At 48.7% G+C, this 13602-nt stretch overlaps 1 protein-coding gene across 1 annotated transcript; it reads left to right on the plus strand.

The window, feature by feature from the left end:
- Window positions 1-4256: 4256 nt before the first annotated feature.
- On the plus strand, window positions 4257-10643 carry LOC122943724 (Krueppel-like factor 2). The gene is made up of 3 exons (XM_044301697.1): window positions 4257-4402; window positions 7446-8337; window positions 9871-10643. The coding sequence occupies exons 1-3, from the start codon at window positions 4343-4345 to the stop codon at window positions 10044-10046; spliced, it is 1128 nt and encodes a 375-aa protein (XP_044157632.1). The 5' UTR covers window positions 4257-4342; the 3' UTR covers window positions 10047-10643.
- Window positions 10644-13602: the final 2959 nt, after the last annotated feature.

Here is a 13602-nt window from a genome sequence, read left to right on the forward strand (position 1 = left end):
CAGTGTATATATAATAGTGTATACCGTGTGCAGTGTGTGTATATATAATAGTGTATACCGTGTGCAGTGTGTATATATAATAGTGTATACCGTGTGCAGTGTATATATAATAGTGTATACCGTGTGCAGTGTATATATATAATAGTGTATACCGTGTGCAGTGTATATATAATAGTGTATACCGTGTGCAGTGTATATATATAATAGTGTATACCGTGTGCAGTGTATATATATAATAGTGTATACCGGTGCAGTGTATATATATATAGTTACCGTGTGCAGTGTATATATATAGTGTATACCGTGTGCAGTGTATATAAATAGTGTTACGTGTGCAGTGTGTATATAATAGTGTATACCGTGTGCAGTGTGTATATAATATGTGTATACCGTGTGCAATGTGTATATAATAGTGTATACCGTGTGCAGTGTGTATATAATAGTGTATACCGTGTGCGTGTGTATATAATAGTGTATACCGTGTGCAGTGTGTATATAATAGTGTATACCGTGTGCAATGTGTATATAATAGTGTATACCGTGTGCCAGTGTGTATATAATAGTGTATACCGTGTGCAGTGTGTATATAATAGTGTATACCGTGTGCAGTGTGTATATAATAGTGTATACCGTGTGCAGTGTGTATGTAATAGTGTATAACGTGGTGCAGTGTGTATGTAATAGTGTATTACCGGTGTGCAGTGTATATATATAATAGTGTATACCGTGTGCAGTGTGTATATAATAGTGTATACCGTGTGCAGTGTATATATATATAATAGTGTATACCGTGTGCAGTATATATATAATAGGTATACCGTGTGCAGTGTATATATATAATAGTGTATACCCGTGTGCAATGTGTATATAATAGTGATACCGGGTGCAGTGGTGATATAATTGTTTATTACCGTGTGCAGTGTGTATATATAGTGTATACCGTGTGCAGTGTGTGTGTATATGCAGTGTGTGTATATATGCAGTGTGTGTATATATGCAGTGTGTGTTTATATGCAGTGTGTATATAATAGTGTATACCGTGTGCAGTGTGTATATAATAGTGTATACCGTGTGCAGTGTGTATATAATAGTGTATACCGTGTGCAGTGTGTATATAATAGTGTATACCGTGTGCAGTGTGTATATAATAGTGTATACCGTGTGCAGTGTGTATATATATAATAGTGTATACCGTGTGCAGTATATATATATATATAATAGTGTATACCGTGTGTATATATATAATAGTGTATACCGTGTGCAGTGTGTATATATATAATGTGTATACCGTGTGCAGTGTGTATGTAATAGTGTATACCGTGTGCAGTGTGTATGTAATAGTGTATACCGTGTGCAGTGTGTATATAATAGTGTATACCGTGTGCAATGTGTATATAATAGTGTATACCGCGTGCAGTGTGTATATAATAGTGTATACCGTGTGCAGTGTGTATATAATAGTGTATACCGTGTGCAGTGTGTATATAATAGTGTATACCGTGTGCAGTGTGTATATAATAGTGTATACCGTGTGCAGTGTGTATGTAATAGTGTATACCGTGTGCAGTGTGTATGTAATAGTGTATACCGTGTGCAGTGTATATATATATAATAGTGTATACCGTGTGCAGTGTATATATAATAGTGTATACCGTGTGCAGTGTATATATATAATAGTGTATACCGTGTGCAATGTGTATATAATAGTGTATACCGTGTGCAGTGTGTATATAATAGTGTATACCGTGTGCAGTGTGTGTGTGTGTATATGCAGTGTGTGTGTGTATATATGCAGTGTGTGTATATATGCAGTGTGTGTATATATGCAGTGTGTATATAATAGTGTATACCGTGTGCAGTGTGTATATAATAGTGTATACCGTGTGCAGTGTGTATATAATAGTGTATACCGTGTGCAGTGTGTATATAATAGTGTATACCGTGTGCAGTGTGTGTGTGTATATGCAGTGTGTGTGTGTATATATGCAGTGTGTGTATATATGCAGTGTGTGTGTATATATGCAGTGTGTGTATATATGCAGTGTGTGTATATATGCAGTGTGTGTATATATGCAGTGTGTATATAATAGTGTATACCGTGTGCAGTGTGTATATAATAGTGTATACCGTGTGCAGTGTGTGTGTATATGCAGTGTGTGTGTATATATGCAGTGTGTGTTTATATGCAGTGTGTATATAATAGTGTATACCGTGTGCAGTGTGTATATAATAGTGTATACCGTGTGCAGTGTATATATATATAATAGTGTATACCGTGTGCAGTGTGTATATAATAGTGTATACCGTGTGCAGTGTGTATATAATAGTGTATACCGTGTGCAGTGTGTATATATATAATAGTGTATACCGTGTGCAGTATATATATATATATAATAGTGTATACCGTGTGTATATATATAATAGTGTATACCGTGTGCAGTGTGTATATATATAATAGTGTATACCGTGTGCAGTGTGTATGTAATAGTGTATACCGTGTGCAGTGTGTATGTAATAGTGTATACCGTGTGCAGTGTGTATGTAATAGTGTATACCGCGTGCAATGTGTATATAATAGTGTATACCGCGTGCAGTGTGTATATAATAGTGTATACCGTGTGCAGTGTGTATATAATAGTGTATACCGTGTGCAGTGTGTATATAATAGTGTATACCGTGTGCAGTGTGTATGTAATAGTGTATACCGTGTGCAGTGTGGTATGTAATAGTGTATACCGTGTGCAGTGTATATATATATATAATAGTGTATACCGTGTGCAGTATATATATAATAGTGTATACCGTGTGCAGTGTATATATATAATAGTGTATACCGTGTGCAATGTGTATATAATAGTGTATACCGTGTGCAGTGTGTATATAATAGTGTATACCGTGTGCAGTGTGTGTGTGTGTATATGCAGTGTGTGTGTGTATATATGCAGTGTGTGTATATATGCAGTGTGTGTATATATGCAGTGTGTGTATATATGCAGTGTGTATATAATAGTGTATACCGTGTGCAATGTGTATATAATAGTGTATACCGTGTGCAGTGTGTATATAATAGTGTATACCGTGTGCAGTGTGTATATAATAGTGTATACCGTGTGCAGTGTGTGTGTGTATATGTAGTGTGTGTGTGTATATATGCAGTGTGTGTATATATGCAGTGTGTGTATATATGCAGTGTGTGTATATATGCAGTGTGTATATAATAGTGTATACCGTGTGCAGTGTGTATATAATAGTGTATACCGTGTGCAGTGTGTATGTAATAGTGTATACCGTGTGCAGTGTGTATATAATAGTGTATACCGTGTGCAATATGTGTATATAATAGTGTATACCGTGTGCAGTGTGTATATAATAGTGTATACCGTGTGCAGTGTATATATATAATAGTGTATACCGTGTGCAATGTGTATATAATAGTGTATACCGTGTGTAGTGTGTATATAATAGTGTATACCGTGTGCAGTGTATATATATAATAGTGTATACCGTGTGCAGTGTATATATAATAGTGTATACCGTGTGCAGTGTGTATATAATAGTGTATACCGTGTGCAGTGTATATATATAATAGTGTATACCGTGTGCAATGTGTATATAATAGTGTATACCGTGTGTAGTGTGTATATAATAGTGTATACCGTGTGTAGTGTGTATATAATAGTGTATACCGTGTGCAATGTGTATATAATAGTGTATACCGTGTGTAGTGTGTATATAATAGTGTATACCGTGTGCAGTGTATATATATAATAGTGTATACCGTGTGCAATGTGTATATAATAGTGTATACCGTGTGCAGTGTGTATATAATAGTGTATACCGTGTGCAATGTGTATATAATAGTGTATACCGTGTGCAGTGTGTATATAATAGTGTATACCGTGTGCAGTGTGTATATAATAGTGTATACCGTGTGCAGTGTGTATGTAATAGTGTATACCGTGTGCAGTGTGTATATAATAGTGTATACCGTGTGCAGTGTGTGTGTGTATATGCAGTGTGTGTGTGTATATATGCAGTGTGTGTATACACGGTGGATCGGCTCTCCTTCGCCTTGTATACATTGTATCTCACTTTACTATTCATTACCTTTTAATTACGAGACCTGTTAACACCACGTGACCTGTTAGCCGGAGGCTGGGGGCGGGTCCAGCCAGTGGCCTACTGTGTACAAATAAAGCTAGCAGCCAGTCACAGGAGAGAGCTCATGAATATTAATGAGGCGCTGGCTTAACAGGAGGCTGCAGGCAGCGGAGCGGATTACTAGTTTGTTGAAGCCTCCGGAGACGGAGACGGGCACTAGGACCCCGCAGACTGGAGCAGCATGACCGCCGTCTACTCCAGCCTCCCCCCAGCGCACGACAAGCAGCTCGGCATGGTCCAGGTCAGTGGCCCCTGAGGGCCCGAGCAGCGGAGCCCAGCTGGTGATGGGACAGTGCATGTAATGTGTCCCGTGCGATGTAGCAGAGCTGAGCCGGTGACGGGACAGTGTATGTAATGTGTCCAGTGCGATGTAGCAGAGCTGAGCCGGTGACGGGACAGTGTCTGTAATGTGTCCCGTGCGATGTAGCAGAGCTGAGCCGGTGACGGGACAGTGTCTGTAATGTGTCCAGTGCGATGTAGCAGAGCTGAGCCGGTGATGGGACAGTGCATGTAATGTGTCCCGTGCGATGTAGCAGAGCTGAGCCGGTGACGGGACAGTGTCTGTAATGTGTCCAGTGCGATGTAGCAGAGCTGAGCCGGTGACGGGACAGTGTATGTAATGTGTCCAGTGCGATGTAGCAGAGCTGAGCCGGTGACGGGACAGTGTATGTAATGTGTCCCGTGCGATGTAGCAGAGCTGAGCCGGTGACGGGACAGTGTCTGTAATGTGTCCAGTGCGATGTAGCAGAGCTGAGCCGGTGACGGGACAGTGTATGTAATGTGTCCCGTGCGATGTAGCAGAGCTGAGCCGTGACGGGACAGTGTATGTAATGTGTCCAGTGCGATGTAGCAGAGCTGAGCCGTAACGGGACAGTGTATGTAATGTGTCCAGTGCGATGTAGCAGAGCTGAGCCGGTGACGGGACAGTGTATGTAATGTGTCCAGTGCGATGTAGCAGAGCTGAGCCGTGACTGGACAGTGTATGTAATGTAGTAGAGCTGAGCCGGTGACGGGACAGTGTATGTAATGTGTCCAGTGCGATGTAGCAGAGCTGAGCCGGTGACGGGACAGTGTATGTAATGTGTCCCGTGCGATGTAGTAGAGCTGAGCCGGTGACGGGACAGTGTATGTAATGTGTCCAGTGCGATGAAGCAGAGCTGAGCCGGTGACGGGACAGTGTATGTAATGTGTCCCGTGCGATGTAGTAGCTGAGCCGGTGACGGGACAGTGTATGTAATGTGTCCAGTGCGATGTAGTAGAGCTGAGCCGGTGACGGGACAGTGTATGTAATGTGTCCCGTGCGATGTAGCAGAGCTGAGCCGGTGACGGGACAGTGTATGTAATGTGTCCAGTGCGATGTAGCAGAGCTGAGCCGGTGACGGGACAGTGTATGTAATGTGTCCCGTGCGATGTAGCAGAGCTGAGCCGTGACGGGACAGTGTATGTAATGTGTCCAGTGCGATGTAGCAGAGCTGAGCCGTGACGGGACAGTGTATGTAATGTGTCCAGTGCGATGAAGCAGAGCTGAGCCGGTGACAGGACAGTGTATGTAATGTGTCCAGTGCGATGTAGTAGAGCTGAGCCGGTGACGGGACAGTGTATGTAATGTGTCCCGTGCGATGTAGCAGAGCTGAGCCGGTGACGGGACAGTGTATGTAATGTGTCCCGTGCGATGTAGTAGAGCTGAGCCGGTGACGGGACAGTGTATGTAATGTGTCCCGTGCGATGTAGTAGAGCTGAGCCGGTGACGGGACAGTGTATGTAATGTGTCCCGTGCGATGTAGCTGAGCCGTGACGGGACAGTGTATGTAATGTGTCCCGTGCGATGTAGTAGAGCTGAGCCGGTGACGGGACAGTGTATGTAATGTGTCCCGTGCGATGTAGTAGAGCTGAGCCGGTGACGGGACAGTGTATGTAATGTGTCCCGTGCGATGTAGCAGAGCTGAGCCGGTGACGGGACAGTGTATGTAATGTGTCCCGTGCGATGTAGTAGAGCTGAGCCGGTGACGGGACAGTGTATGTAATGTGTCCCGTGCGATGTAGCTGAGCCGTGACGGGACAGTGTATGTAATGTGTCCCGTGCGATGTAGAAGAGCTGAGCCGTGACGGGACAGTGTATGTAATGTGTCCCGTGCGATGTAGTAGAGCTGAGCCGGTGACGGGACAGTGTATGTAATGTGTCCCGTGCAGTGTAGCAGAGCTGAGCCGGTGACGGGACAGTGTATGTAATGTGTCCCGTGAAATGTAGCAGTGCTGAGCCGGTGACGGGACAGTGTATGTAAATGTGTCCAGTGCGATGTAGCAGAGCTGAGCCGGTGAGGATGCAGTGTCCAGCGGTTGTCAGCGTCTCTCTGGTCAGCCGAAGTTGTCAGGTCTCCGGTGTCAGAAGGGTCACGAGAAGCAGCTGAGCTGGTGTCGGGGCAGCGGTCTGCAGGTCTGTTGCAGTGTGTCGGGGCAGTCTGCGGGTCTGTTACAGTGTGTCGGGGCAGTCTGCAGGTCTGTTGCAGTGTGTCGGGGCAGTGGTCTGCAGGTCTGTTGCAGTGTCTCGGGGCAGTCTGCAGGTCTGTTGCAGTGTGTCGGGGCAGTCTGCAGGTCTGTTGCAGTGTGTCGGGGCAGTGGTCTGCAGGTCTGTTGCAGTGTGTCGGGGCAGTGGTCTGCAGGTCTGTTGCAGTGTGTCGGGGCAGTGGTCTGCAGGTCTGTTGCAGTGTGTCGGGGCAGTGGTCTGCGGGTCTGTTGCAGTGTGTCGGGGCAGCGGTCTGCAGGTCTGTTGCAGTGTGTCGGGGCAGCGGTCTGCAGGTCTGTTGCAGTGTGTCGGGGCAGCGGTCTGCAGGTCTGTTGCAGTGTGTCGGGGCAGTGGTCTGCAGGTCTGTTACAGTGTGTCGGGGCAGCGGTCTGCGTTCTGTTGCAGTGTGTCGGGGCAGCGGTCTGCAGGTCTGTTGCAGTGTGTCGGGGCAGCGGTCTGCAGGTCTGTTGCAGTGTGTCGGGGCAGCGGTCTGCTGCAGTGTGTCGGGGCAGTCTGCAGGTCTGTTGCAGTGTGTCGGGGCAGCGGTCTGCGTTCTGTTGCAGTGTGTCGGGGCAGCGGTCTGCAGGTCTGTTGCAGTGTGTCGGGGCAGCGGTCTGCAGGTCTGTTGCAGTGTGTCGGGGCAGCGGTCTGCAGGTCTGCTGCAGTGTGTCGGGGCAGTCTGCAGGTCTGTTGCAGTGTGTCGGGGCAGCGGTCTGCGTTCTGTTGCAGTGTGTCGGGGCAGTCTGTTGCGGTTTTCCTAACCCTGCGGTTTTCTCCCCAGGAGCTGGCCATGGACGACCTCGGCTACACCATCATCGATTCCTGCAGCATCAAGAAGGAGGAGGACGATTTGGGGAAGTTCGTGGACTTGGACTTTATTTTGTCGCACACCACCAGCAATACCCCAGGAGGGGGCGGCGGGGGCCCCACCTATCCCCTGCCGGAGACCCCCGAGAGCTGCAGCACCACCTATGACAGCGATGGCTCCTACCCCCCCGGGCACAAGTATGGCAGCCCCCAGCACAGCTACGTGGCCGAGCTGCTGACCCCCGACCTGCCGGACTACAGCCTGAAGCCCCCCATGTCCTGCAGCCGGAAATACACGGAGCTGAGGGCCACCGGCATGGACAACCCGGGGCCCCTGTCCATGGAGCAGATCCAGCACCTGGGCCACAAGATAAAGAAGGAGCGGCCGGAGCAGTCGTGCATGCTGGGGCACCCGACTACACCCGACTGCATGGAACACAAGGCCGGCGCCATCATGCACCTGGGGGGCCCTGCCTACAGGATCAGCCCCGGGGGCCACGCGGAGGAGATGACCCTGAGTGACTGCCACCTGATGGCCGCTGAGCTGCACTTCCTGCCCCAGCAGTACCAACCCTACCCCCCCGCCTTCCCCGGCCAGGGGCCCCCACAGTTCCATGGACACTTCGGGGTGTACAGGGACCCCATGAAGGTGCACCCCGCCATGCACGGCATGTTGGTCACCCCCCCGTCCTCCCCGCTGCTGGAGTACTACCCGGCCATGGGGGCCCCCGACGACTGCAAGCCGAAGAGAGGGCGCCGCTCCTGGGCCCGGAAGAGAACTGCGACCCACAACTGCGAGTACCCGGGCTGCGGCAAGACCTACACCAAGAGCTCGCACCTGAAGGCGCACATGCGGACGCACACAGGTGAGGAGGGCCCCCAAATGTCGCTGCTAACCCCCTCGTGTCCAGGGGTCCTACAGGCACAGGCCCCGAAGCTCTGTGCCCCTGCACTAGTTACCCCGCAGACTGGTAGCAATTACCCCTCCTGCCCCTGCACTAGTTACCCGCAGACTGGTAGCAATTACCCCTCCTGCCCCTGCACTAGTTACCCCGCAGACTGGTAATAATTACCCCTCCTGCCCCTGCACTAGTTACCCCGCAGACTGGTAGCAATTACCCCTCCTGCCCTGCACTAGTTACCCCGCAGACTGGTAGCAATTACCCCTCCTGCCCCTGCACTAGTTACCCCGCAGACTGGTAGCAATTACCCCTCCTGCCCTGCACTAGTTACCCCGCAGACTGGTAGCAATTACCCCTCCTGCCCTGCACTAGTTACCCCGCAGACTGGTAGTAATTACCCCTCCTGCCCCTGCACTAGTTACCCCGCAGACTGGTAGTAATTACCCCTCCTGCCCCTGGACTAGTTACCCCACAGACTGGTAGCAATTACCCCTCCTGCCCTGCACTAGTTACCCCGCAGACTGGTAGTAATTACCCCTCCTGCCCCTGCACTAGTTACCCCGCAGACTGGTAGCAATTACCCCTCCTGCCCTGCACTAGTTACCCCGCAGACTGGTAGTAATTACCCCTCCTGCCCCTGGACTAGTTACCCCACAGACTGGTAGCAATTACCCCTCCTGCCCCTGCACTAGTTACCCCGCAGACTGGTAGCAATTACCCCTCCTGCCCCTGCACTATTTACCCCGCAAACTGGTAGCAATTACCCCTCCTGCCCCTGCACTAGTTACCCCGCAAACTGGTAGTAATTACCCCTCCTGCCCCTGCACTAGTTACCCCGCAGACTGGTAATAAATACCCCTCCTGCCCCTGCACTAGTTACCCCGCAGACTGGTAGCAATTACCCCTCCTGCCCCTGCACTAGTTACCCCGCAGACTGGTAGTAATTACCCCTCCTGCCCCTGCACTAGTTACCCTGCAGACTGGTAGTAATTACCCCTCCTGCCCCTGCACTAGTTACCCGCAGACTGGTAGTAATTACCCCTCCTGCCCCTGCACTAGTTACCCCGCAGACTGGTAGTAATTACCCCTCCTGCCCCTGCACTAGTTACCCCGCAGACTGGTAGTAATTACCCCTCCTGCACTAGTTACCCCTACAGACTGGTATTAATTATCCCTCCTGCCCCAGCAGTTATTACCCCCACAGACTGGTGTTAGTTACCCCTCCTGCACTAGTTACCACACAGACTGGTAGTATTGCCCCCCCCCCCCCCCCCCCCACAGACTGGTAGTATTGCCCCCCCCCCCACAGACTGGTAGTATTGCCCCCCCACCCCACAGACTGGTAGCATTGCCCCAGCCCCCCCCCCCCCCCCCCCCACAGACTGGTAGTATTGCCCCCCCCACCCCACAGACTGGTAGCATTGCCCCCCCCCACCCCACAGACTGGTAGCATTGCCCCTCCTGCAGTCATTAACCCTTTCTTGCTTCCTTCCTCAGGTGAGAAGCCTTATCACTGTAACTGGGAAGGCTGCGGCTGGAAATTCGCCCGCTCCGATGAGCTCACTCGCCATTTCCGCAAGCACACCGGCCACCGACCCTTCCAGTGCCACCTGTGTGAGCGGGCGTTCTCCCGCTCGGACCACCTGGCCCTGCACATGAAGAGGCACATGTGACCCCAGAGACTGCCGTGCCCCCGCGTGGGCGGGGCTGTATATATGTCTGTACATTGGGCTATTTAAGGCGGAGCCAACCAGATCTATAATATAAATATATTATTTAAAGAGTCGGAACCAGGGAAGACGCCGCAATTCTCTGGATTTTGTACAATATTTGTAAAAATTTAGCTTCTTGCATTTTTGTAAGGTGAATTGAAGTTTTATTTTTTGCTGATCTGGAAGTTTCAGCTCTTTATTATACTGTAAGAGTCTAGAAAGCCTGGGGGGGGGGGGGGGGGGGGGCTCCAGAAGTGTTGGAGGTAAATGTTATTTTATTAAACGGAAGTATTGGGGAAAATCTGCTCTTAAAGTGCAATTACTGCCAGTCACCAGCGCCGCCTGCTGGCCGCCAGTGTGCACTGCACGGACCTGTACATAGCATTTATTACTGCTCAGGACACTTTGGGTCCAGTTTTTTTACACTTTGTTCTTTTTTGTACAATACTTTTAATGTCTTGTTGCTCCCCCGTTAGGGGGGCCGGTACTGTCTGCACTGCCGCCTGATTCCTCCTGTAAATAGCTGTACAATAAAATCCAGACTTGTCAAGGATCTCAGGACTTCGGCCTCAGGCTCCTTTATTGGAACATGGTGGAGACGACCAGGAATGAATGACCACGGCGCGGGTGTGGTATATAGATCTATAGGCACGTGGTTATATACAGGGTGACTGCCCCATGTGTATATAATACCCCGGTGTATATAGATCTATAGGCACGTGTGTATATAATACCCCGGTGTATATAGATCTATAGGCACGTGTGTGTATATAATGCCCCGGTGTATATAGATCTATAGGCACGTGTGTGTATATAATGCCCCGGTGTGTACAGATCTATAGGCACGTGTGTATATAATGCCCCGGTGTATATAGATCTATAGGCACGTGTGTGTATATAATGCCCCGGTGTATATAGATCTATAGGCACGTGTGTGTATATAATACCCCGGTGTATATAGATCTATAGGCACGTGTGTGTATATAATACCCCGGTGTATATAGATCTATAGGCACGTGTGTGTATATAGATCTATAGGCACGTGTGTGTATATAGATCTATAGGCACGTGTGTGTATATAATACCCCGGTGTATATAGATCTATAGGCACGTGTGTGTATATAATACCCCGGTGTATATAGATCTATAGGCACGTGTGTGTATATAATACCCCGGTGTATATAGATCTATAGGCACGTGTGTGTATATAATAGGAATGAATGACCACGGCGCGGGTGTGGTATATAATAGTCCTGTGTATATAGATCTATAGGCACGTGGTTATATACAGGGTGACTGCCCCATGTGTATATAATACCCCGGTGTATATAGATCTATAGGCACGTGTGTGTATATAATACCCCGGTCTGTACAGATCTATAGGCACGTGTGTGTGTATATAATACCCCGGTGTATATAGATCTATAGGCACGTGTGTGTATATAATACCCCGGTGTGTACAGATCTATAGGCACGTGTGTGTATATATAATAGTCCTGTGTATATAGATCTATAGGCACGTGTGTATATAATACCCCGGTGTATATAGATATACATATAGAGACATGTGCCTATAGATGTATACAGTATGTAGATGTGTTGGCTGTGGTTTATGTTTTTGTATTCTGCAGGATGACAAATCTAGATTTCCAGGCTTCCGTTACATTTCTGGGGTGATGCTCCATTCACCACCATCACCCACTTTCCTGCACTTTGTGCCCCCATATGTTGCTCCAATGTCCACGGTGCAGGCTGTATCAGCTATATACTGGCCGCCTGCAGTCTGGATCCTATACACAGGCTGTATCACCTATATACTGGCCGCCTGCAGTCTGGATCCTATACACAGGCTGTATCACCTATATACTGGCCGCCTGCACTCTGGATCCTATACACAGGCTGTATCAGCTATATACTGGCCGCCTGCAGTCTGGATCCTATACACAGGCTGTATCACCTATATACTGGCCGCCTGCAGTCTGGATCCTATACACAGGCTGTATCACCTATATACTGGCCGCCTGCACTCTGGATCCTATACACAGGCTGTATCACCTATATACTGGCGCCTGCAGTCTGGACTCCTATACACAGGCTGTATCACCTATATACTGGTCGCCTGCAGTCTGGATCCTATACACAGGCTGTATCACCTATATACTGGTCCGCCTGCAGTCTGGATCCTATACACAGGCTGTATCACCTATATACTGGCCGCCTGCACTCTGGATCCTATACACAGGCTGTATCACCTATATACTGGCCGCCTGCAGTCTGGATCCTATACACAGGCTGTATCACCTATATACTGGCCGCCTGCAGTCTGGATCCTATACACAGGCTGTATCACCTATATACTGGCCGCCTGCAGTCTGGATCCTATACACAGGCTGTATCACCTATATACTGGTCGCCTGCAGTCTGGATCCTATACACAGGCTGTATCACCTATATACTGGTCGCCTGCAGCTCTGGATCCTATACACAGGCTGTATCACCTATATACTGGCCGCCTGCAGTCTGATTCCTATACACAGGCTGTATCACCTATATACTGGCCGCCTGCAGTCTGGATCCTATACACAGGCTGCTATCACCTATATACTGGCCGCCTGCATCTGGGATCTAGACACAGCTATCCCTATACTGGCGCCTGCATTCGGATCCTATACACAGGCTGTATCACCTATATACTGGCCGCCTGCAGTCTGGATCCTATACACAGGCTGTATCACCTATATACTGGCCGCCCTGCAGTCTGGATCCTATACACAGGCTGTATCACCTATATACTGGTCCGCCTGCATTCTGGATCCTATACACAGGCTGCATCACCTATATACTGGCCGCCTGCAGTCTGGATCCTATACACAGGCTGCATCACCTATATACTGGCCGCCTGCAGTCTGGATCCTATACACAGGCTGCATCACCTATATACTGGCCGCCTGCAGTCTGGATCCTATACACAGGCTGTATCAGCTATATACTGGTCGCCTGCAGTCTGGATCCTATACACAGGCTGTATCACCTATATACTGGCCGCCTGCACTCTGGATCCTATACACAGGCTGCATCACCTATATACTGGTCGCCTGCACTCTGGATCCTATACACAGGCTGTATCACCTATATACTGGCCGCCTGCAGTCTGATTCCTATACACAGGCTGTATCACCTATATACTGGCCGCCTGCACTCTGGATCCTATACACAGGCTGTATCAGCTATATACTGGCCGCCTGCAGTCTGGATCCTATACACAGGCTGTATCACCTATATACTGGTCGCCTGCAGTCTGATTCCTATACACAGGCTGTATCACCTATATACTGGCCGTCTGCACTCTGGATCCTATACACAGGCTGTATCACCTATATACTGGTCGCCTGCAGTCTGGATCCTATACACAGGCTGTATCACCTATATACTGGCAGTCTGGATCTTATACACAGGCTGTATCAGCTATATACTGGTCGCCTGCACTCTGGCTCCTATACACAGGCTGTATAACCTA

The sequence above is a fragment of the Bufo gargarizans genome, chromosome 7 (genome assembly GCF_014858855.1).
Source record: "Bufo gargarizans isolate SCDJY-AF-19 chromosome 7, ASM1485885v1, whole genome shotgun sequence".
NCBI lineage: Eukaryota > Metazoa > Chordata > Amphibia > Anura > Bufonidae > Bufo > Bufo gargarizans.